The 23,877-nt window shown below is 51.1% G+C and overlaps 2 protein-coding genes across 9 annotated transcripts in view; one reads left to right on the top strand and one right to left on the bottom strand.

Moving 5' to 3' along the window:
- The window catches only part of ZMAT2 (zinc finger matrin-type 2), a 9,411-nt gene extending 5,821 nt beyond the window's left edge, over positions 1 to 3,590 (bottom strand). The window contains exons 1-4 of one of the 2 annotated variants that reach the window (XM_084535928.1): positions 3,549 to 3,590; positions 3,423 to 3,505; positions 831 to 924; positions 160 to 283 (exon numbers count right to left, since the gene is read on the bottom strand). In XM_084535928.1, the coding sequence (XP_084392054.1) occupies positions 160 to 283; positions 831 to 924; positions 3,423 to 3,440 (236 nt within the window). In that variant the 5' untranslated portion in view covers positions 3,441 to 3,505; positions 3,549 to 3,590. Of the gene's footprint in view, positions 1 to 159; positions 284 to 830; positions 925 to 3,422 lie in introns of both variants that reach the window. The other variant, XM_084535927.1, reaches the window with a different exon arrangement.
- HARS1 (histidyl-tRNA synthetase 1) lies at positions 3,531 to 23,877 on the top strand. Of its 7 annotated transcripts, none has more exons than XR_014697984.1 (13): positions 3,531 to 3,701; positions 3,802 to 3,921; positions 4,194 to 4,289; positions 5,057 to 5,182; positions 5,469 to 5,576; positions 5,773 to 5,871; positions 6,202 to 6,295; positions 6,505 to 6,632; positions 6,723 to 6,965; positions 7,700 to 7,816; positions 8,099 to 8,245; positions 8,393 to 8,524; positions 9,124 to 9,213. XR_014697984.1 is itself a non-coding variant. In XM_084535915.1 (13 exons), exons 2-13 carry the CDS (start codon positions 9,154 to 9,156, stop codon positions 23,426 to 23,428), a joined length of 1,398 nt encoding a protein of 465 aa, XP_084392041.1. In that variant the 5' UTR covers positions 8,393 to 8,524; positions 9,124 to 9,153; the 3' UTR covers positions 23,429 to 23,877. The 7 variants fall into 7 exon arrangements, 6 of the variants coding, with proteins under 6 accessions (XP_084392040.1, XP_084392038.1, XP_084392039.1 ...); XM_084535915.1 differs by lacking the exons at positions 3,531 to 3,701; positions 3,802 to 3,921; positions 4,194 to 4,289; ... (6 more) ...; positions 7,700 to 7,816; positions 8,099 to 8,245 and adding exons at positions 10,861 to 10,980; positions 11,174 to 11,269; positions 11,806 to 11,931; ... (6 more) ...; positions 22,893 to 23,039; positions 23,369 to 23,877; XM_084535911.1 differs by lacking the exons at positions 3,531 to 3,701; positions 3,802 to 3,921; positions 4,194 to 4,289; ... (6 more) ...; positions 7,700 to 7,816; positions 8,099 to 8,245 and adding exons at positions 10,861 to 10,980; positions 11,174 to 11,269; positions 11,806 to 11,931; ... (6 more) ...; positions 22,893 to 23,039; positions 23,369 to 23,877 and having other exon boundaries at positions 8,454 to 8,994.

The following is a 23,877-nucleotide window of genomic DNA, read 5'->3' as shown; positions in this document are numbered from 1 at the left end:
TGTTATACCAGAAGATGCAGTTTCGGTGTAACACAGTGCAGCACAGCTCAAACACTAGCGGTGGGGATTTTTCCCCCACTCTTTCAGGGCTCACTGCTTTATCACTACCCCCTGTCTTACCAACACAACTCAGACTCCAACAGAAAGACCATAACCTACCCTCCCATCTCTGACTGAGGGGTAGTTTTGGTGATGACGATGGTTTTCCCCAGCTTTGATTCCAGGTCCACTTTGTAGTCTCGGTGCCGCAGAAGTTCCCTTTTGACGGGCTGAGCTGGTTTGCCTAAAACATACACAAAAATCCTAAGTGCTTGCCAGAAAAGGTCAAGCTTTACCTGCTGGATTTTACATTGCCCTTAATGAAGAGGAGCCTATTGGGAACGTGTAAACTATGTGATTCGTGCAGAAATTGCACTGAGGAAGATGGGGAGGGGGGGAGATTTAGGGTTTTTTTTTGTTGTTCATTTTGTTTTTAAAGTCAGTAAAAGATACCATTTCCTCCTCATTACGTAAGCAAAAATTAAGACTATTAGATGCAGGTAAATCTGACTTGGGTCATGTTCTCAGATCTTCCCGTTTCCAGTGGCTGATTATTCCTCCCCCTCCTTAAAGAACAGGCCAGAGACAAAGATTCTCAGTAACTACATCTATAAAAAAAAAAAAACACGTGTCCAGTGGCTAGCACAGGTAAAAGGATAAGAGCAAGCTTGAACTGACGCTATTTCCCTTTGGGATTTCATTTCTAGCTGCTCTATCACCCAAAGCTCAGAGGATTTGGGCAATTCACAGCCAAATGAACAAAGTTTGCCTGCAATCAGTATGCTACCCACCATCTTTCTTCTCTCTCTCCTCCGTGAGCCGCTTCTCTGCAAGTTTCTCGTATTCATCTTTGTCCCACTTCCGACGGAAGTCCAAGTTCTTAGTCTGGGAAGGGAACAAAGTGCATTAACATCTGTTATACAGTTTGACTAACTCTGAGAGGAGAATGGGGAAAGAAACGGAAGCATTTGGCCTGTGAGGCCACAGCAGTAAATCAGGGGCACTACATTATATTCTCGGGTCATTTGTTTTCATATCCAGCAACTAGAGATGGAGCGTAAGAGAATAATACTCAGCACACCTACATCTACTTCTAGAAGGATTTCAAAGTGCTGACCAAAGTATTGAGTTTATCTTAATAGTTCCTGAGATGATTGCCCATCCCTTCCCTCCAAAAAACAGGCAAACGGCATTTAAACTGATGAATTCAAGACCATACAAGTGCCACCTGATGAACACAGAATAGTCATTAGCAAATCACACGTGATTCTTCCAAGGCTGATTAAATTTCATTTGCAAATAGCAGATGAGGAATCCATGAAATACAACACGAGCTATAAAGGGTTTAATTAAGATGCAGGAACACAGAAGGATGCGTATACCTGTTCTCAAAGATATCAGCAGGATGTCAACAGGTTATAGGAATCAAGGCACTGAGCTTGCTATTAAATCACAGGATCCAGTATGAGTTTTTCATATAAGATACTAATACAAACATACAAGAAAAAAACTCTGAAAACTCCAAATGTCAAGCCAGGATGGGGAGATACCAGGAAAACATCTGTATGAAACACACTAAGCTGTCCTGCTCTTGTACCTCCCTATCTCAGCCAAGCAGGGAAGGCAAGAAGCATCTCTGAGGTAGCCTGGCCCTTAACCAGCCCCCCAGAGCATGCTGAGCTGTCAATGGCAGGACAAACTGTGTGTAAAAAAAGAAGAATTCAGGTAAAGTTGGCAACAAATAAAGACAAAGACTGGGGTAAGTCCCCTCTGGAAAGAACTGTCTCCAGTGCTGAGGGCAGAGGTGACATGACAAGAATCCTTTCTTTGCCCATCTATTCACACAACAGCTTGAGGCAGCCCCTTCCCTGTGTCAGGCTGGAATGCAACAAGGGCCACAAGCCCCCACACCTGTCTCACAGATCAGATGCTTCTTTACTTTCTTATAAAGAAAGCTCTCAAACGGCAAGAAAGATGCATTTCACTCAGAATAGCACTGAGAGGCTCCCAGCTTCATATTAAAAAAGGATGGATGTATTTTAAAACACCTCTGGGAAGAAAGGACCCACACCCACCCACCGCCTTCTCTGCTCAGCCAAATCAAGAATCCAATCACAATCCAAATAAAATAAATCCCATTTGAAGCTTCAGCAGCAGCACAGTCATTTAACGTTTTCTCCTCTGGCGATCCTTCAAATAGAGTGAACAACTACTGATAAGAATGAAAATGCCTTAGGGAAGCGTAGAAAAATTCTCATTTATTCCCAGAGCTTCTTAAGCACTTTAAGCATGTCATAACAGGTTTTATTAACCACCCTGAGCAAAAGAAAAGAAAATATCACAGAGTGTAAATTAATGTTTTAGGGTATTTTCCAGAATCAAGATCCTCCCGCATTCCAGCGCATTATCACAAATCATAGCTGGTCGGAGCCCTGAGAGAAAGCAACTTGCTTGCTGCTTCACTCTCCTGTTACAGCACGAGGGAAACTGCTGCTTTCTGCCCAGTGCCTGCACGATGAAACAAAACAAACCAAACTCTGAGCTGGGCACCTGCAACAAGGCCTTGGCTAGATAATACCCAAAGGAACCTGTCTTAGTTGGTCTGGTGGAGGTGAGGGTGGCTGCGAGCCCCTGAATCTTTCCTGCTCAGGGTGACGGACAGTATTTCGCATGAAGTTACAACAGTTAAAAAAATGGAAGTGCCCTCCTGCTCGTTATGGACACGGAGACCGCCTGGTCAGCCCAGTATCAGCGCTGAGGCCTGTACGAGGAAGCAAGAGCTCTAAGTAATGTGAACACAAACAGGAGTTGGACTGGATGATCCTTACGGGTCCCTTCTGACTCGGGACGTTTTGTGACTCTGTGAAACCCCAGCAGCTGAAAACAAAGCGCAGGCTCCACCTCATTCCCTGGCCGCCGTCCTGCTCCTTGTGCTCTCCTCAGCAAGCGGCTTCAAACGAAGGGAAGATTTGCCGAGAAAGCCCGAAAACACAGCCGTGTGGTGCTGCCAGCTGCTAGAAAGTACTAGAGGGGCTCAAACCAGCCTGGCTCTCCGGCCAGGTTACGGAAACGAGACCCACCTTGTGCTCCCAACACCAAACCCTGCGGGGTCTGGGTGGGAAGGGAAGGGAAGGGAAGGGAAGGGAAGGGAAGGGAAGGGAAGGGAAGGGAAGGGAAGGGAAACCCCAGGCCCCACGGGCCGCTCTCCCCCCAGAGGCCACCCAGGACACTCCTACAAAGCAGGGATCTCTCCCAGGCCCTACACAGGGCCGCTCCCCCCCCCTTTACCCCTGCAGGCGCGGAGCCCCCTCAGGACCGTCCCACACCCCCCTCTCCCCTTCCCTCACCCCCGAGGACCCCAGCCCCGTCCCCGCCGCGCCTACCCCGCTGCCCGACGCCATCTCGAGGCTCCAGGCCCTGTGGCGCCGCCCGCGCCGTAAAGCGCCGCGGCTCCTCCCGCTGCCCCCTTCCCCTCCTCCTCACAGCGCCTCCGCCTCCCTCAGCGCCGCCGGAGCCCCGCGGCCGCCATGTTGCGGCCCCCCCCGCTCCTCCTCCTCCTCCTCGCCCGGTGCTCCGCGCCCCGCCGCTTCCTCTCCGCCTCCCGGCAGGGGCAAGGGCAAGGGCAAGGGCGGGCGGTGGGCTCGGTGCTGAAGACGCCCAAGGTAACGGCTGGGGGGAGCAGGGGGGCGGCGGGGCCGAGCTGTGATGTCCCGGGATGATGATGAGGTCCCGGGGCTCAGCTCTCCGTCCCCCCCGCCGCAGGGCACCCGCGACCACCCCCCCGTGCAAGCGGCGCTCCGGGAGCGGCTCCTCGGCTCCGTGGTGGCTTGCTTCAAGCGGCACGGGGCGGCCGCCATCGACACCCCCGTGCTGGAGCTGAGGGTGAGGGGCCCCGAAGGGCTCGGGGATGCCGTGGGGACCGGGGAGGGCTTGAGGGGGTGCCCCGGGGGGCAGCGGGGGCAGCTCCGCTTTGGGGCAGCCCCGGCTCCGCTTTTGGGGCTGCAGGGTCACCGCTGTGGGGTTGGGGTGCTCCTCCGTCCCCTGCCCTCCATCCCCTGCCCTCCTGCTTTAGGGGAAGCTCAGCCTGGTCCCTGCCCGTCTTTACTTTCCTTCGCCTCCTCTGACAGTCACTTTTTTTTTTCGCTTCTCCCTAGGAAACGCTGATGGGGAAGTACGGAGACAACGCGAAGCTCATCTATGAGCTGCAGGATCAGGGTGGAGAGATGCTGGCCCTGCGCTACGACTTGACTGTATCCTGCTGTAGCCTCCGCTTTTGGTGGCGGGGATAGTGACAAACTGAGGGCACTGCCACCCAGCCTACTTTAAAGGTGTTAGGCAGATCGTCCTTGTCCTCACCTGTCTGCAAATCCCAGCTTTTTCCCATCAGAATGAACTAAACCTCCTTCCCTCTAGCTGGTGGACGTCCCATCTGGTCTTTTATCAGTATGGCCCGTGCCTCAAATCACCTCCCAGTCAGTCCAGTATCTCCAGCAAAGCTGCCCTTTCTTCCCTACTCTGTGGCCATGCATCAGGATGCTCCACACTACTGCTTGTAGCTCTTGCTTGTTGCAGTCCCCACCTCTGTGCCCTCTTGTCCTGCCACCTTCCCAGTGCTGTGGTACTTGTGAGAGAGCAGCAAAGTTTGCTGCACATACAAAGCAAGCATCCATCCTGGGGCAGCTCCATCTCCACGCCTCACCTAAAAGCTCTCTTCATTATCTTGTGCACTATATGTTGAATTTTGTCTGTATTGCACCTTCAGAGAGCAAAATGACCTAGTAAAGACCCGTGTCTGCAGGATGCTGACATACTGTGATTAGGAAGAAGGGAATGGAGTTGTCCCTTTGCTAGAAGAGCACATTGTTCTTATGACAGTGGTACTTGTTGTCAGCCAGGGCTGTTCGGAGATCTGTTGGGGATCTGGGAGCAAAGTTAGATGAAGACAAGGAGCTTTGAGGTTCAGCTTTCTGCAGCTCAGAGGATCTCCCTATTCCTATCCTTACCTCTCTGGTCCCAGGTGCCCTTCGCTCGCTACTTGGCAATGAACAAGATCACCAACATCAAGCGCTACCACATCGCTAAGGTGTACAGGCGGGACAATCCGGCCACGAGCAGGGGCCGCTACAGGGAGTTCTACCAGTGCGTGAGTGTTGTGGCCTGCTGAAAGGGGAGCGGGGACAGGGCTGCTTGGGAGGAGAGAGCTGGGAATTGGTGCGGACTGCTGGGCCATACCAACGGCCTGTGCTCATCTGCGGGGCCGGGTGAGGTACCTGGCTGAGCTGCGCCTGAAGCAGAGGCCCTGCACAACCAGCCTGCAGCTGGGGTAGTGCTGAAGCAGCGAGAACTCAGTGCTGAACAGGACGGCAGCTGAGAGAAAGATTTCAGCCACAGTCCAGCTACACCAGAGTCTGCCTCTACTTGTGCCTCAGGATTTTGACATCGCTGGCCAGTTTGACCCGATGCTTCCTGATGCTGAGTGCCTGAAGATAGTGCACGAGATCCTGAGTGACCTGCAGCTTGGGGACTTTCTCATTAAGGTGAGACCAGAGCCTGGTGGTTTTCACACGCTTGCCCCTTCTTTTCCAGGCTCCAGGGTGCCATGGGATTGAGACACCAGCCAAAAGGCACAAACAGCCTTCAACAGCTGCAGCTTTTAGCATCCCTTGGGCAAGGGCAAGGGGAAGCTGTGGTGGGACATCTTTCCTCAGCTAAGCGTGCTTCTCCGTTCCCCAGGTCAATGACAGACGAATTTTGAATGGTGTGTTGGCCGTTTGTGGCATCCCGGAGAGCAAGTTCATAACTACGTGCTCAACCATAGACAAGCTGGACAAGGTAAGCATTGTGCTCTCAGGGCAAATCACTTCCAGTCCCAGGGGCTGGATGGCTTTGGCTGGGCACTGTCATGGCTATTCTCATCACAATAATTAAGCCACTGGTGTTTGTAAAGGACTTGGAAAGCTCTTAGGCTGGTAGCAGTGGCCAAGAATAACACCTGGCAACTTCAGTGATCTTAGTTAATCCCTGTGAGATGGGTGCAGTGATCTGTGAAATTGCTCACCAAAAAGTGTGTTATCTTCCCTCACATGTTCTGAATATACATGGGCTGATGGAGATGGTGGGTGACGAGAGCGTTGGGTGGTGATGGGTGTTCTTGTTTTGTAGGTGCCCTGGGAGGAAGTAAAGAATGAGATGGTCGGAGAGAAGGGGCTCCCTCCCGAGGCTGCGGATCGCATTGGGGAGTACGTCCAGCTTCACGGTGAGCATGGTGGGATGGAGCCTTTGTTCCTCCCTGCAGCCTGCTCCCTTGGGCTCCTGACGAGTGCAGCTGCTCTCTGCCAGGCCAGGCAGGGGCTGGTGTGCTTGGGGCAGGGATAGAGGGAAGCGAAGCAGCACACACAGCTGGCTGGGCCCATCGTTGCAGGTGCTGCTGTGCTGGCAGATGTGAGGCATGACTTGTTCCCGCAGGTGGCCTGGACCTGATCGAGCAGCTTCTCCAGGACCCGAAGCTGTCCCAGAACAAGCTGGCCAAGGAGGGTCTGGGGGACATTAAGCTGCTGTTTGAGTACCTGACCCTGTTTGGCATCACAGGGAAGGTGAGGAGGGGCAGAGGCAGGAGGGGTGCTGCCCGGGAGTCTGAGCAGCCCTGAGCATGGCGCTGAGGGGGCTTCCCTTGTGTCCCACAGATCTCATTTGACCTGAGCCTGGCGCGAGGCCTGGACTACTACACGGGGGTGATCTTTGAGGCTGTCCTGCTGCAGCAGGAGAATGACCACGTGGAAGATCTGGTCGGCATTGGGAGCGTGGCTGGAGGCGGTCGTTACGATGGTCTGGTGGGGATGTTTGATCCCAAGGGACGGAAGGTGCCCTGTGTGGGGGTCAGCATAGGGATCGAGCGGATCTTCTCCATCCTAGAGCAGAGAGTGAAGGTAGGTGCTGCTGGCAGTGTGTCACATGGGGGAGGGCTCTAGGAAGCAGTCTGTTACTTACTACAGAGCTCTACAGTGTTCAAGAAGAAAGGATTTGAGGGGAGAGGGTGGCTAATCTCATGCCTGAATGTCCATGCAGAAGAAAGAGCCCTTTTCTCTCCTGTAGCCCATCAAGTTGCAGTCACGGGCAGCATTTTGTAGCAGAAACAACAGAAGTATCATAGATATCCCCTGACTTCTCATCCATTCCATGAAGTTTGTTCCCAAGTCACTTTAATTGTCTCGTGCTTGTGAAGCTTTCTGTCCTGAAATTATAAATTCAATAATATCTGTGGCACTCATTCTATAACAGGAAAGTCAGTTGGGAAATTTACCACCCTGCATTTATTTCTGAGCTTGTGATTCATAGTAAGTGAGGCTGAGGCAAAGTGTTTGCATCTGAAGAATCAAAACATAGATTAGAAAGCAGTGCAGCTCTCATCTAGGATGGAGGAAAGCCAAGGTCCCACGGATACAGCAGGACACGGTTAGATAGTGTGTCAGAATGCAGGTGCACTGGAGGACTCTGCTCAATAATATTCAATGAATAGTGATGATCAGGCTTTAAATATTCTTGTTTTGTAGAGCTAACAGCTGAGGACTTAGGTCAAGTGAGATGACCTAGGTGAGCTTCTGCTGTGAGCTTCAGATTGCCTCAGAGCCAGTGACTTCCATGAGTGTGTCTGTCCCTGCAGGCTTCTGGGGAGAAAGTTCGAACGACTGAGACACAAGTGCTGGTGGCTACACCTCAGAAACGCTTACTCAGTGCAAGACTGAAGCTAATCTCTGAGCTATGGGATGCAGGGATCAAGGTAAAGTAAGGATGTGGGCTTGGTCCTGTAAGTCGCCAGGGAGGGAGAGTCTCAGGGGGGAGCTGGAGCAGCTATACTAACTCCACTAGCTCTCTGTTCAAGACTGTGGCCTGCCTGAGATCTAGCAGGCAGAGAAGGAAGGCATCTTAGTGCACTAAAAGCAGTTGTTTGCTCCAGGAGTAATGAGGCAGAGTTTTCCATGCAGTTTCACTGCCTGCAGTTTTGCTACAAGATCCATCAGAGCAAGCTTTGCATCGATGATTCACTGCTGCTTCCTTCTAGGCAGAAATGCTGTACAAGAAGGATCCTACACTGCTGAAACAGCTGCAGTATTGCGAGAACATGGGGATCCCTCTTGCTGCCATTATAGGAGAGCAGGAACTGTCAGATGGAGTTGTCAAGCTGCGAGATGTTGCAACAAGAGAGGAGGTGAGGAGAATGCCTTTCTACACCAGGTTTCAAAAGTGCTTCCAGCAATTGCTGAAAGGCTCTGGGTTTTCACTCAGTAACAGTATTCTAATGGCAAGCTGTATCACGGGCCTGGCAGATAACTGCTCCCCCCTGTTTGCTTTGCAGGTTGATATCCCAAGAGAAGGGCTTGCCGATGAGATCCGAAGACGGCTGGAGCCCTAGCACCCTTCTGGCCAGAGCTGCTTGCCCGAACTGCCGCACAGCTGGAAACCCCAGCGCCCGCTGATTCCTGCTGAGGTCCGGCCACCCTCTGCCCACCTGGCAGCGCTGCAGCAGGCTGTGCCAGGAGGGAGCATGGGAGTTCTGAAATGGTTCTGAAATGGTTCAGAGATCACGGACACTGCGGTCCTGTGGCGTGCGGTGCCAGCCGGGGCCCTGCCATGTCCCCACAGCGGGGAGACCCAGGAGGAGGGGGGGACCAGAAGGCCTTAGGGACGTGCCCCGGGCAACAGGCGAGCCACACACGTTGTAGGGGCACTTCTGGGGCTGGGCTGCGCCCCTCTGTGGTGTTTATTTTTTTTTTATTAAAAAAAATAAAATAAAACTCGGAGAAGCGCCGCCTCTTGGCCTCCTGAGCTCCGCCCGGTGAGGCGCGGCGGCGGCATTGCGCAGGCGCGGCCATGGCGGCTGAGGCGGCGGCGGCGGCGGTGCGGGAGCAGGCGGAGGCGGTGCGGAGGCTGAAGCAGGACGAGGCCGACCCCGAGCGGGTGCGGCGGGGACCGAGGAGGCTGAGGGGGGCCGGGGCCGTGTGTGTGGGGCGGGCGGGCGGGGGGGGAGGCGGTGTTAGAGGGACCAGGCTCCGGTAACGCCCGGCTCCCCTCTCCTTCCCTCCGCAGATCGCGAAGGAGGTGGCGAAGCTGCTGGAGATGAAGGCGCAGCTCGGGGGCGAGGAGGGGAAGCACAAATTCGTGCTGAAGACCCCGAAGGTAACGGCCCGCAGCCCGCTCGCTTCGCCTCGCCCTGTGTGGGGCCGCCTCGTGTGTGTACAGCCCCCCCCCGGCCTGTGTGTGCTGAGCATGGGCGGGCAGCACCCACCGGGCCCGTGCTCTGCCCCTTTTTGCTTCCAGCAGTGAGGCGGTGGGAGAAGGGGGATCAAAATGACCCCGGCAGCACCAAACCCCGACACCCTGCTAACCAAACGCTTTGCAGTGCTTCTCTGAGAAGCCAACCACCAGCTGGCAGGATCAGTTTTGGTCAGTCTTATTCATAGCTGCCCAGTATGAGGTCTCTCCGACTGGGTTCTTCTCTTTGAAGGGAGGTCATGACTTGTGTTGCTCCAGTGCTTTTAGGATCAGAACTTCAAATTTATTGTAGCACTGACCCCACTAGTGCCCGCAAGGATCCTCAAGCTGCTCCTGTTCATGCTAACCTTGGCAGAGTGGGTCAGGCTGCTGCAGGCTGGGTGAGCACGCAGTGCTGCAAAGTGCTCCAGGTGCCTGGAAGCCTTGCCAGGAATGCTCAGAGAGCTCACGGCTTTTGGTTTTGCCTTAGTCTGTAAGAGTGGGGTCATCCTGCTTATGGAGTGGGTCTGGCCAGCTGCAGGCATCTCTTTGTCCTCTTCCAGCGTTCATAATGCAATTTATGCTGAAGTTCTTTTGTATCCTGGATGTTTCAACGCTAGCAGCTGACCAGAGACCAGCTGTGCTTTCATGCTGTGGCACAGAGACCGTTACTAATATATATAAATGTCACTGATTTAAAGGAAGTGCCTCAACACAGTCTCACTGTCTGTTTCCTTTATCACATCTTTTGGCAACTGTAACTGTGGTGTGAGACCTGGGAAGGAAGAATATCTCACTGTTAAAGATGCAGGGAGAGGATTTTGCAGCTCTGTGAGCATCAGGGGAAACAGCTTGGGTTTCCAGCCTCTCTCAGCTGTGTCAGTGCGCTGCTGAAAGCAACCCTTTGCTGTTCGACCTGCAGCCTCTCCCTGCTTCCTCCTGTCTAACCATTGGGCCCTGGAAAAATGAAAGTGAGAGGTACAGTTAACTGACAGTTATGTGAGTTACTGAAAGCTTGGAGGCAGTCACTGAAACAATTTGGTGACTATTAACAGTGATGAAGATTAAAAGGGAGCCCATCCCAGTGAACTTCATGGGTATCGTGCTTTGGAAATTTGGTTTCTCTGTGGGTGCTCTGGAAAGCATAAAGCTGTTCCTTATTCCAAAACTTCACAGTATTGCCTGTCCTCCTATTTCCACCTCTCTGTATGGCTTGTTGTGTAAGGGTCTGGCTAATGCTGCACGTGAATTGGACGCGTCCTAGCTGCGTTGTCATCCTTGAAGGTGCTGAACTGTCTGGGTGTTGGATCCATGTTAGCTCCTCTGTTTCGTACATAGTGAAACTTCTGACATATTTCAGGTGCGCAGACTGTAGCAGATCTCATCTGAGTTGTGTCCTAATGTTTTCCAATGCTGCTTTTTAACCCCTGTACTAGTATCTGGTGAATTGATCCGATCTCTAGCTTGGTAAGCAGTATGACAGATTCTTCACGTCACCTCTCACATCTGTCTGCCACTGCATATCTGTAAGCCAATGTCTCATTTGCTTTCTTTTTCCTTTTCTTATCCCAGGGCACGCGGGACTACAGCCCCAAACAAATGGCCATTCGTGAGAGAGTTTTCACTGCTATCATCAACTGCTTCAAGCGCCACGGAGCAGAAGTCATTGATACACCAGTGTTTGAGCTGAAGGTGAGTTGAGCAAGAGCACAGCAAGTTGGCTGAGCTGGTGGGGATACTGCAGTTGAAAGCCTGTGTTGAGGGCTGAGTTTTTCCCATCTCCTAGGTGTCCTTCCTTTCTGTCCTTGTTCTGAGTGCTCTAAGACTCTTCCCCTGTTGCTGAAGGCACTGTTTGTTCATGTGTCTTTTTTTTTTTTTTTTGTAGGAGACGCTAACAGGGAAATACGGAGAAGACTCAAAGCTCATCTATGATCTGAAAGATCAAGGAGGAGAGCTGCTGTCCCTGCGCTATGACCTGACTGTATCCTGCAACAGCCAGTGCTGGGGGGTTTCGTCATCTTTGCTGCCCTCTTTTTGGGACAGTGCTGCCCCAAGGGCAAGGGAGGAGGAGGGTTCTGACCCTATACAGGCAGGGAAAGCATGAGCAGCTAGTGTGGTGTAGCGGGCACAGAACCATCGCTCAGTTATATACTGTCCATTGTCTGTGTTAGGCAAAGTAACACTTTGTGTGTGGAGGGAAGAGAAATTTGGGTGGGGTTTCTTCTACAGGAACCCAGACTAGGGAGTGAGATGTACCCCAAGGCAGTGCTGGGAGATGCCTGCAGGGGCACCTGTTCCTGTGCCAGTGGCAGAATGCGTGGGCTGTATCTTGGACAGCTGTGCAGACCCTGCAGCGCTGTGGCCAGGCGTGCTGTCTGGTAGCTGTTGCTTTGCCCCAGGGACATGTGCTGAACTGTGCTGGGCATTGGGAAGATAGCAAGGCTGCAGCGCTGCCTGTGACTGATAACTGGGTGGGGTGTTCCCTCTCTATTCCCATCCTTAACTCTGTGGTCCCAGGTGCCCTTCGCTCGCTACTTGGCAATGAACAAGATCACCAACATCAAGCGCTACCACATCGCTAAGGTGTACAGGCGGGACAACCCGGCCATGACCAGGGGCCGCTACAGGGAGTTCTACCAGTGTGTGAGTTTGGCCAGCAGCAGGGCTGCTGCTCTGCGGGTCTCTAGGCTGGGCAGTGGTTGTAGGAGCAGGATCGAAGGCTGTGTTATCTTGCAGTCGCCTTCCCTGCAATGGGAAACTCATCTTCTCATTCTTTTCCCTTTTTGGGGTTGAAAAGCAGCTTGAGAGTGGGAGAGACTGATGGTCGTAACACAGGGCGCTGCCATATCAGGGAACTTTGCAATGTAACCCCCAGATGTTGGGCGTGCTTTGCACTGTGGAGGAGGGCAGCTCCTTACTCTATCCCACCGTGCTTGTCAGCCTGGTTGAGGGAACGAATTTCCTTCTGATCCCAAATGTGGCAGCAATTGAACTTTTGCGTGTGTGAGCAAGAATGCATGAGCCAGGTGAGTGACTCAGCCACAGCACCCATTGCTTCCATCCCATGCTTAGTCCAGCTTTATTTCAAAGGAAGGCAGAAACCCTGAGACCTAATTCCAGAACAAAGAATTCAATTTCCTCTGTGGCTTTCTCAGTGTGATAGCCCTGAGGAATGGATTTGTTCCACTGTACTATCACAGTCCCCAGGGCATCATATCGCAAGTAAATTCTTAATTGAGAATATTTCCATTTCTTCATACAATCCCTGTCTATACCTTCCAGCTTTGGACCTTGGTGAAGGCCCATTTTCACACAACTTGGAGTCTTTGCTTGCTGTCTCATTTGAAGGAGCATTCTAGGATCATCTTAGGCTAGCTGCAAATAGGCTAAAACTTACTTGTGTCTGACAGCTTACTTTTCCTTGTGCCAGTGCAGGTTATTAAGTGGTAGCCGTTATCCCTTGACACTGATTCTTTTCCTTTCCCAAATGAACATTTTGGAAATGTTGAGAGCAATCTTTCCCTTCCTAGGCTGGTTAGATCAAGCTCTGTTGCTTTTCTCTCCTTGGAGATGCTTTACTTCGCTGCTCAGCCTCGTAGCTTTTTTTTCTGCATCTTTTAAATATAACCGACCAGCCCTCCACTGGGTTTTCCCAGTGAGATTTCACCTGTATGATGGTAGCAGCATTTTCCTGGCTGTAGCAGACCTTGCCCAACTTCCTTGGGGATTGCATCAGCTTTCCTCACACTCGGCTGATTGGAGAATTGACAGATGCAATTTCATCTCTTTCTTCCTCCATTGCCCCAATTTATTTTGGAAGCTTCTTGAAACCATGTTGAAAATTACTGAGTCGCGATTCGTTCCTGTGTTCCTAATTGTTCTTTTACTCAAGATGTGATTGAAAGCTGTGTGTTTGGGGATTTGTAAATTGGGGTGGAATAAGAGGTCTCTTTTTGCTTCTTTTGTTTTTCTTTTCTGAATGTTGATGACTTCTGTTGTATTATTCCCACTGTGTGCCTGGTCATTAACTTGATTTGCTTGTATATTAAAAAAAGAAAAAAACAAAACATCATGGGGATCAAGGAAAAACATTTGGCATTTAGGTCATACCAACTAACAAGTAGTTTTCTCCTCCCCTTCCTGGTTCCTTTGTTCTATTTATTTGCTATTGATGATCTGTGCTGTCTTCTTTTTTGTTGTTTTTCACAACATTTCTGTTGCTTTTTGTAAACAAACTGCTATTAACAGCAGAGTGGAGGCTGTGTGGCTGCAGCCCTCTCTGCTGTGCTGAAATGCTCTCTGCCTTCTCTTGTTCCTCAGGATTTTGACATCGCTGGCCAGTTTGACCCCATGATTCCAGATGCTGAGTGCCTGAAGATAGTGCATGAGATCCTGAGTGACCTGCAGCTTGGGGACTTCCTCATTAAGGTGAGGCTGGAGTTGGGTCCTCAGACAGGTTTCTTTGTGCCACAGTAGGAAGCAGTGGCTGCTGTTTGCAGTTTTTCACATCACCTGTTCCTACTGTAATGCACACTGAGGCATGTGGTTCGGATGCAGAAGTCATCTTGCCTCTCTGCCTTCTCATGGTGTCTGTACTAAAGGGCTGGACTTCATCTCAGGCCCCCCTTTAGATGGGAATTCAAGTAGGTTTCCTGAGGCCATAGTTGGCAGAGTTCTTTCTCATCAACCGTGGTCCCCTACAAAACGCCCAGCACAAAGTAACAAGGTGACTGCCACGTTCACTGCCTGCAGTGAAATACAGGCTCTGGCCCAGGATCCCTGCGCTTGTCCCAGCTATTACTGCCCCTTAGGACGAACATCTGTGTGTGTGCACTGTGTAGTTTGCAAACTGCTGCCTTCCCACCAACTTGGGGGAGTTGAGTGGTGTGGGCTGGGTGCTGCACTCCCAGCTGCCTGCCCCTGAACCAGATGAGCTGAAGCATTGTGCATAGGAGCTGCCTCTCTAGATCAAGTCCAGCTAGTTTGTGTTTGGCCAGTGGTATGAGCAAATCTATTTGAGGATGAGCAGGCATCTCTGCAGAGGGGAACAGCAGAAAAACCTGCCTGCAGTGGAGAGGGCTCCATGGCTTCTGTGAGGGACTCTTTGGTTGATATCAATGCTGGAGGGTTACAACCTCCTGAGCAGCCTTTGTTTCTGTATAATTTAACTGTAGATGCTCTCCCTACCCATGGAATTTTGAATTCAGCTAAGCCTTTGGCCTCAATTACCTTCTCTTACAGAACATAATTAAACCATGGAATTGACTTCACTATCAAAAGAAGTAAAATAAAAGAACATCTCCTGGTAAAGTTTTAACATAACCAGATGTCCCTTTTGTTCTTGTACTGAGGGTGCAGTGTAACATACTGCATTCATCTCCTCAGTCTGTGGTCTGTTCCTGAGCTGTTTTTACATATCCACCCATGAGGTGATTCATAGGCCCTTGTACTGGGTTCACGTGGCAAGATTTTGGTAGCGAGGGTGCTGCAGGAAGAGATCACAGGTGGATATGTGCTGAAGGAGGAAGCTGCAGCATGTGGAGAGGAGCCCACACCGCAGCAGGGTGTCTGGCAGGAACTGTGGCCCTGTGGGGGTCCGTGCTGCAGCAGTCCCTTCTGAAGAACTGTGGGAAGAGACAAAGTGTTATGGACTGACCACAACCCCTCATGGGGATGGTGGTGGGAGGTGGAAGAGTAAGGAGCGAAGCTGAGCCTGGGAAGGAGGAGGGGTGGAAGAAAGGTGGTTCTAGTTCTGTTTTTGTTTCCCTCTATCCTGTTCAATTTTTGAGATTAAGTTACATTCATCTTCCCCAAGAAGTGCCTGATTTGCAGGAATGGGGAAGAGAGAGAAATTACCCAGAAACAATGACGTGAGGGGGGGGAAAAAAAAAAAGGCAGCCTCCCTCTAGGCATGCTTATTTCAGGTAGACTGTACTATGGTTCTTCCACCATCCCTTGCTCCTCTTTGCTGTTCCATCTGAGTAGTCTGGCTTACCATGTTCTTGCCAAACTCATTTTCTCACCTTCCCTCTGTCAGTTCCTAATCTACAACAAAATTTTACCCCCTTCTGACTGTGGGTTCTTGAGTGTTTAGAGAGGCATGTTGGCAGAGGCTTTTGAAAATGCAGATAGCTGTATTTATTTTTTTCACCACAGATTTGCAACAGGAAATAACTTACACATCAGAACATCAGAGTGTCTGGGGCCCGAATTTCCCATGGGGTTAAGATGACTGCTAGATTCTCTTTTTTGTGCTTAAAATTAGAGAGGAGAGAAACTCACCTGAAGCATCTGCTTGAGCTCATCGTAAGTGACTTTTTCCTTGTCTCCCAGGTCAACGATCGGCGCATTCTCGATGGGATGTTTGCAGTTTGTGGTGTCCCAGACAGCAAGTTCCGAACAATCTGCTCCAGTGTTGACAAACTGGATAAGGTATGGACTGGAGCTCCGGGCTTCTGGAGTTCCTGTGAGTCTGTCCAGGTCTCTGAGAACTGTCTGGAGAATGCTGATAAACACCAAGCTGCCCATGTGAGCCCCTTCACCCTCTGCATTGAGAGGGAAGGGAGGCACACCAGGCAAGTCAGTCACATGGCAAAACTGGATTCTGCACTTCCTTCAGCATCCTTCCTAGCATCCCACAGCGTCCTGAGAGATGGAAAAGAAGGGAGGGAAAATAGCTCTGCATATGGGAGGTTCAACATCCCAAATTTTAGCTTTCTTAAGCTGCTACTGCTTATGAATCTAGGTCATGGAAACCTGCCCCCAGACTAGTCCAGGGCATTTAAAAGATTTTTCAAATACAGCAGGTTCAGCTCTGGCAGTGTGAGGAGTCACAGTTGTATCCTGGAACCTTTGCTAAAATTTCACACCTCAGTAGCAAGGCAAAAAAAAAAACTGATGTAAAGGGAAAATCTCTGCCCTTCTCAGGAGTAGAGAATTGCAATCATAAGTGGTAGATGTATAAGACACTGAGCTTACAGGTGACAATGCTGAGACAAATGGACATCCCCAGGTGGCGAGGCTGCTGAAGTTGTTTTGTTATCCAGTTGTTTTGTTGTGCTGTCTGCAAGCTCATGCTGGTCTTGGTTGGTAACGTGATGTCTGCTGAGAGCACAGAGCCTGCATCACGTGCACGTTGCTGGCCGTGCTGTGCATGAGCAGGGTGTCACTGCACAGCATGTGTCTCCAGCTGTTTTGAGGACCCTCAGGAGATAGTCCCACGTAGCTGCATCAGAGATGCAACAAAGGGAAGTGAGGCGGACCTGTGTGGGCGAGGTTTCCATGTTCACCTGGAGGTAGAGATCTGAGGTAGAGGAAAGTGCTTGGAGTGAGAAAGAATAGGAAACTAGAAACACAGAGCTATAAAATACCACCAGGAGCACTTTTCCTGCCTCCTGTGCAGGGGATGGGTGGTCAGTTTGGTACCGCTCTGTATTGTGTGTGTCCCCACAGCACGTCTTCACACTCATCTGTTGCTACCATCAGTGCAAGGATGTTATTGCTAAGAACAGGGCTCCAGGGCTGGCCTGGACCGCACAGCATCCCAGCAGGGTGCACATAGTCACAAGGAGGACATTGCTCAGTGCCATAATCTCTTCCCAGTGCTGTGAGACCGTAGTAGCCCATCCCATGTCTCCTGGTCGCTTCGTTCACACTTGTGCTGATTTGGACTTGTAGGACGGTTTTGGTTTTTATGAACGTGCTGTACGTGGACATCTCTGTCTTACTGTAGTTTGGTGTGATGCAGAACAGCCCTGTCTTTGTACAGCTGTTCCTGTAAGAGACAAGGCAGCAAGTCGGTACAACCTGTGGGTTTGTGATCACCACAGTGCCTCAAAAGCACTGACTGTTGTGTTGGACTCTTAAGGGCTTTAGGTCCTTATGTGGACTTTTGGGAGGAGGGAAAGGTGCCAGTGTAGGAACAACTCTTTATCTGAAGCCAATCGTCTTTACTATAGGCCCTAGTCAGGTACAAGAATGCTGGAGAGATCAGACTATAAATGTGTTTACAGTCCTCCACTGAAAGCTAAGGAAGAGGAACCTTAAAATGTAGTGCCACGTATAGACTCAGTTTTCTTGGCTGGGGATCCAAATCAGAATTTCAAGGGGAATTTCAGTGTCATCAGAGACATGTGGGACAGTTTGTGGGCTGATTGCTTAAAGGAGTGCTTATAGCCTTCCTGTTGGATCCTGTTAAACCAAGTGACCTGGTCTTGCTTTGATCAAGGCCTGATCAGGCCTTGTCTGATGATTGATTGAAGTCAGGCAGAGGAGGCCTTAGTCAAAGTGCTGTTAGCAGTGAGATGTATTGCAGAGGCATGACTTGTAGGTGTAGGTTTGGGGTCTGTGTATGCATGGAAGAACAGCAGGAAGGGAGGACTGGGCTTTTCTTGGATGGCATAATTTCCTCGTTATTGTACTGAAAGGCTGTGTTTTAACTTAGTGCAGCCAGATGCTGTCATGGCTCTGTTTCCCACCTTGCTTGGTGGGAAAGCTGTTGCTTATCCTGCTTACATTGGGCTTCTGTATCATCCAGCCATCTCCTCACAACTTTCCAGGTGGTGGGCATGGCCTGCAACGCTTCCTTAATTGGTGATTGTGACTGTACCTAACCATGGAAACCACAGCAGCAAGACATCTCTCAAACTCAGTACAAATGTCTAATTCTGGCCAGATTGCTAAACCAAAATGTTTGTCCTGCGGCTGTCAGGATTTCGGGCAGCTTTGGTGACTGCAGGGTTAGGATAGAAAAAGACTGTGCAGTGGTATGAGAAGTGTAGTTAGAACCATGCCCTGAGAGCATTTGAATTGCTGCTCTTCTTGTGCACCTTTTAACCACCCTGAGGGAGTTGTGCAGTGTGAAGATGTGTGAGGGCAGATGTCTCTTCACTTCTGTGGGACGGTATTACCAGAGGCATTCCTCAGGAGAGGCTGTATCCCTGGGGCAGTGGCTCATGTTCTTCTCACCCCGCACAGGTGCCCTGGGAGGAAGTAAAGAATGAGATGGTCGGAGAGAAGGGGCTCTCCCCTGAGGCTGCGGATCGCATTGGGGAGTACGTCCAGCTTCACGGTGAGCACGGTGGGATGGAGCCTTTGTCCATCCCTCATGATCCTGACGAGTGCAGCTGCTCTCTGCCAGGCCAGGCAGGGGCTGGTGTGCCTGGGGCAGGGATGGAGGGAAGCGAAGCAGCACACGCAGTTGGCTGGGCCCATCGTTGCAGGTGCTGCTGTGCTGGCAGATGTGAGGCATGACTTGTTCCCGCAGGTGGCCTGGACCTGATCGAGCAGCTTCTCCAGGACCCGAAGCTGTCCCAGAACAAGCTGGCCAAGGAGGGTCTGGGGGACATGAAGCTGCTGTTTGAGTACCTGACCCTGTTTGGCATCACGGGGAAGGTGAGGAGGGGCGGAGGCAGGAGGGGTGCTGCCCGGGAGTCTGAGCAGCCCTGAGCATGGCGCTGAGGGGGCTTCCCTTGTGTCCCACAGATCTCATTTGACCTGAGCCTGGCGCGAGGACTGGACTACTACACGGGGGTGATCTATGAGGCTGTCCTGCTGCAGCAGCAGAACGACCACGTGGAGGACCCGGTCAGCGTTGGGAGCGTGGCCGGAGGCGGTCGTTACGATGGTCTGGTGGGGATGTTTGATCCCAAGGGACGGAAGGTGCCCTGTGTGGGGGTCAGCATAGGGATCGAGCGGATCTTCTCCATCCTAGAGCAGAGAGTGGAGGTAAGTGCCTTGATGCTCAACTAATCACAGAGAAAGAGTAAGGATTTACATTCTCTGCATGTAACTGTTGGAGAATTTTGCACAGCTTTAATGTAGCAGAAATTAAGGATTTGCAATATATCTTTATAGAAAATAAGGTTAGTTTATATGATTTTAACAGCACTTAATCAGTACATAAGCATCAGTCAATAAACACAGTGATCTAAAGGAATTTGCTACAATAGCAATAGAAACTTTGTTAAAGATTTATGAAAGGCAAGGTTCACACAAGGTTTAATGGAGGATTTAGGTTTCTAAAAGCAGTAATGTGCTTCCAAAATACCCCTCTTAGAATGAATTTCTCACCCTTATCCCTTGTCTGCATTTGCCCACAGACAAGCTTGTTCCTCAAGGAGTCAGCCCTGGGATGCACATCACATCAGGGGTGCCCTGAGAGGTGGCTTTGGCTAAAGGGGTGTTGCGTTAAGGGTGTGTGGTATGTGAGTCACGAGGTTCAGAAAGGACCCCCTTGCTTTCTAAACTCCTTCTCAGAGAAGAGCCTAGGTGTGGCTGGATCCAGTCCTAGTCCCAGACTTGGTCAGCAGTTTATGTCTGGAGGATTACGAGTATAGCCACTTCATAGTCAATGTTTGCCTGTTTCAGAGTGCTGCCAAGGACTTTCACTGTGACAGTTTTGCAAAGTTGAAAATATAGGTAATTTATTAAGGCATCAAATATCACAGATTCAGGATTGCTGTTAATAAATTCACTTACTGCAATAATTGAGCTCAAGTTAATGGTTCAGTGCTTTAGTTATTAATATTTTCCCAAGTAGTATCCGACAGAGTCGAAGGCAAAGTCTTACCAAGAGGTGTCCCTGCTTGGGAAGGAGAGAGGTCCAGGCCTGTCAGCCCATCTGATAATTGGAGTTCTCATCCTCTACATCCTCAAAAAGAGGTTTCTGAATAGCAGATTTATACTTTTGGTGAGGTGGGACTGAGTCATTCACCATGTCATTGGCTCTCAGCAAGGCTTGTTGCATTGTTTGGTGGAGAGGAAAAGGGAGGTGAGACCAGCAGGACAGGTTGCTTTCCTGGCTTGACTTGAAACAAGATCGGGCTGTGAGGCTTCCCGCTTATTTGTTGCAGTTCCCAGGCCCATTGTTCAACTGCAGATCTCCAGCGGTTCTGTACTTTTGCCAGATGAGCAAGACATACATGTTAATCAATCCACATTCCTGTGTGTTAATTAAATCACGTTCCTGCTCAAGCCCAGTCTCAGCAATCCTCTGCTGATTTACAGTCACTCAATATTTCAACACCACCAAGCCTGGCAGTATTCTACAGGGGGAGATCAAGGGTGCAGCCCACTGCTGTCCCTTGAGAGCTCAAAAGAATTCTTGCTTGGGATCAGTATTTATAGGATTGCAAAGTCATTGCCTTTTGATTAGTAATTTTCCAGGTTTTCAGGTCTTTTGTTTACAGTTTGTTTAGGAATTGGGTTGTACAACCCTCCTTCCCTTAGCCCTTAATCATGTCTTTGTCAATTAGTAACAGGGGTGTGAGGCAGCCCTCTGTAGATAACAAAGGAATGATGTCAGAAAAGAAAAGGCTTTCACTTTCCTATTTATTATGTGAAGTGCTTGACCCATAGGCAAGCTCAGTTTTCTTATCAGGCTGTTTCCTGGAATGAGCTCTCCTGGGTTTCCATTGTTAATGAGCTGTCGATGAGGGTTCCAGGCGTGATCCCACTGAGGCCTGCTGTGGCTTACAAGCCTGAGCAAGACTTAAGTGCAGGAGCAGAGCGTACCCACCACAGTGACCCAGTCCAGCAAATGCTTAAGTGAGTCTTCTTTGCTGCTGTCTTTGTTGGAGAACTCAGAGAGGCCCCTGCTGAGCTCTACAGCAGGAGGCAGAACCAGGCCACGATCTCCTATTTCCTCTGGCCTGGAGATGATCCCTCAGGGTCTCGCTGGGACACGACCTCTCTTCTGGCAGCCCCTGGTACAACTTGTTCAGCTGCAGCCTGACTCCTCGGTCCTGCCAGATTCCTTCGTGTTCCCCACTGCATTAAGCATCCATGAGGCCACACCACCTTCATGGCAAGCCAGCACTGCTCTGCAAGGCTGGTTGGCAGACCACAGTCCTGCACGTGTGTCCTGTTGAAGGCACTGCAGAGACCAGACGGGTTGGATGTCCCAGGGTAGGGGGCGCAGCCCTTCTCGCAGGGTCCCAGGTACATTTTTCCTGTTCCTCTCTCCTCAGAGCTGCTCCACTAGTTTGTTCTTCTCAGTCCTGTCCAGTGGGTGTTAAATAGGTCTTATTTGGCTCTCAAAATATGGCCATGCGTTTCCCTCACCCAGAGCCCTGTTGTGGGGAGATCTCTCTTGGCAGACACAACTGGGATTTCTAAGAGGAAACTGAATTCTTCCCCCACAACCTCTGGTCCTTGCCAGGTTTGGTCCTCTGCAGCTGACCTTTTAAAGACTTATCCCTTCAGAGAGAGCAGAGGCAGGAAGGTGCTGCTTTGAGTACCCAGCATCTGCCATGGGAGCAGGTGGCTCCTGACAGTCCGGGAGCACCTCAGCTCGCTGCTGTTAATCTAACTTGTAGCTCCCAGCCCAGCTGTAGAGCTGACAGCTGGCTCTCTGCAGCTTCCACAGGGCTTGCTGCTCCTTAGCCACTCAGAGCAAATCTCCAAGAGGCCACAGGCCTTTGGGTGTGGAGGAACAACCTCTAGGCAGAAGTTGGTAGGGAAATTCCTCATTCTCAGTATGTTCTCCAGCTTGTGCATCACAGGAGGGAGACTGGGCTAAGCCCCCAACATGGAACAAGCACAGAGAGTGAGATTCTGGTCTAGGATGGGGTCTCTGGGGCCTTGCCTGACTCTCCAGAGTTTATGCTGTTCATCCCACTGATCCAGAGCCTCTTCACTGCTAAACTGATGGGCTTGAGGTGGGGACCCTTCTTGCTCATAGGGTCTCAGGTATGTCCGTGTGTATCTGTGTCATCTCTTGAGTCTTGTCCCCTCTCTAGGCCTCTGAGGAGAAGATCAGGACAACAGAAACACAGGTGCTGGTGGCCTCTGCCCAAAAGAAGCTCCTTGAAGAGCGGCTGAAGCTCATCTCTGAGCTATGGGATGCTGGAATCAAGGTATGAGCAGGCAATGGCCAACTCAGGAGCTGCCTGATCCGCTCTCTTATGCCAGGAATGGACCAGACCTGGGTTTGCTGTGGGAGGAAGGAGTCACAGGGAGATCATGGGCAGCAGATTGCCTTCCTGGATTGAGCCTGCTTCTTCTCAGTGTCCCAGATGAGATGTTCTCCAGTGGGGGCTGGGTGGTACAACTTGGTTAGCCCTGTAATACTGCAGGGGAGGCTCTGGCTTTGTCTGCTCAGGACAGATTCCCAAAGCAGGCAGCACTTCAGCCTCTGCTGTGTGGCGGCTGTGATGCCACTTCGAACAGAAAACAAAAAGTGCAGAGCCTTGCAAGGAGGAGAAAAGTCTGGGTGGAAACATCCCAGAGGCTGAAGACAACATGCATCAGGGCCCTGCTCCTGCTGCAGGCAGTCTCCCTTGGCTGGACAGAGGAGAATGGGTGCTCCACAGGGCTTCTGAGCTGCTAGGGACACCGGAGGTATCGGCCCTAGTCAGGTGTAGACTGGAGCTGATGACTTTGTGTTTTCCCAGGAGCAGCACTGTCTTCTGAGTACCTTGGAGCTTTGTTATGTTACTCATTAGTTGCAGTGCCCTGCCTTGTCTGTTAGCCAGTCTGTGCGTACATCCACAGCCACCAAATGGCAACGATGAGACTGGCCCAGAATGCCAGGGGCTGCGATGATGGGGTGCAGAGAAACAGGCCTGTGCTGAGTACAGCACTGTGCTCTGGTTCCATTCCAGGCAGAAATACTGTACAAGAAGAACCCCAAGCTCCTGAATCAGCTGCAGTACTGTGAGGAAACGGGCATCCCCCTTGTTGCCATTGTGGGAGAGCAGGAGCTCAAGGATGGAGTTGTTAAGCTGCGGGACGTGGCAACCCGTGAGGAGGTGAGTGAGGCTCGTGGTGGCTGGAAGGGGGAGTGATGGCTGCTCACCTTCCCTCCCAGCTCAGGCAAACCCTCCAAACCTGGCCGTACCCTGTCCAGTTGCAGTGCAGAGGGTGCTTGGCAAGGTGGATGGGCAGTGCTTGCTCTCACAGGGCTGCATTCAGCTCTGTGTAGGGTGCTGCTGCCTCCTCGCCCCATAAAGGGACAGGTGATACAATGGTGGGATCTCATGAGACAAGAGGGCCACAAATGGGGTGTGGGACCAGAGAAAGTCACCCGGTGACAAGCTGCTTGTGTTGTATTTATGGACCTTTGTGCTTTCCCGTGTAGGTCAATATTCGCAGGGAGAACCTCATTGAGGAGATCAGGATGCGAACAAGTCAGCTTTAAAGCCCGCGTGGACCTGTCTAGTTGTTCATTGGACTCTGGCGGACAGATTTCCTCCTCTAAATACCAAGTTGGTCGTCTCCTTCACCAGGCCAGGTGGCAGCACATGCAGGGTCAGGGGGAGCCTTTGAAAACTGTATTTATTCTTGTTTTGTGTGCTCCCTTTCCCAGCGGGAGGAGAGAGGCTACACTGACTCCTACAAAATGCCCTGGCTCTTCAGTATGTTGCTGGAAAGATGTTTTGCAAGTGGCTCTGGCACACCGTGGCCTCCCGTCTGCAGTTGTTACCATGACACGTGGAGCCCCGCGCTGTCAGCAGACCCCAGGCTCTTGGCTGCAGCTTCTTGTTCCCTTCATGTCGAATAAATGTTCAGCCCAGCGCGTGGCTGCAGGGAGCTGACCTTATCCCAAGCCAGCGGTTCCAAGAAACAATAAATACTCTGCCAACCCCC

The sequence above is a fragment of the Aythya ferina genome (assembly GCF_964211825.1).
Source record: "Aythya ferina genome assembly, chromosome: 14".
Classification (NCBI taxonomy): domain Eukaryota; kingdom Metazoa; phylum Chordata; class Aves; order Anseriformes; family Anatidae; genus Aythya; species Aythya ferina.
The sequence above is the reverse complement of the archived record's forward strand: the minus strand, read 5'-3'. Positions and strand labels throughout refer to the sequence as shown.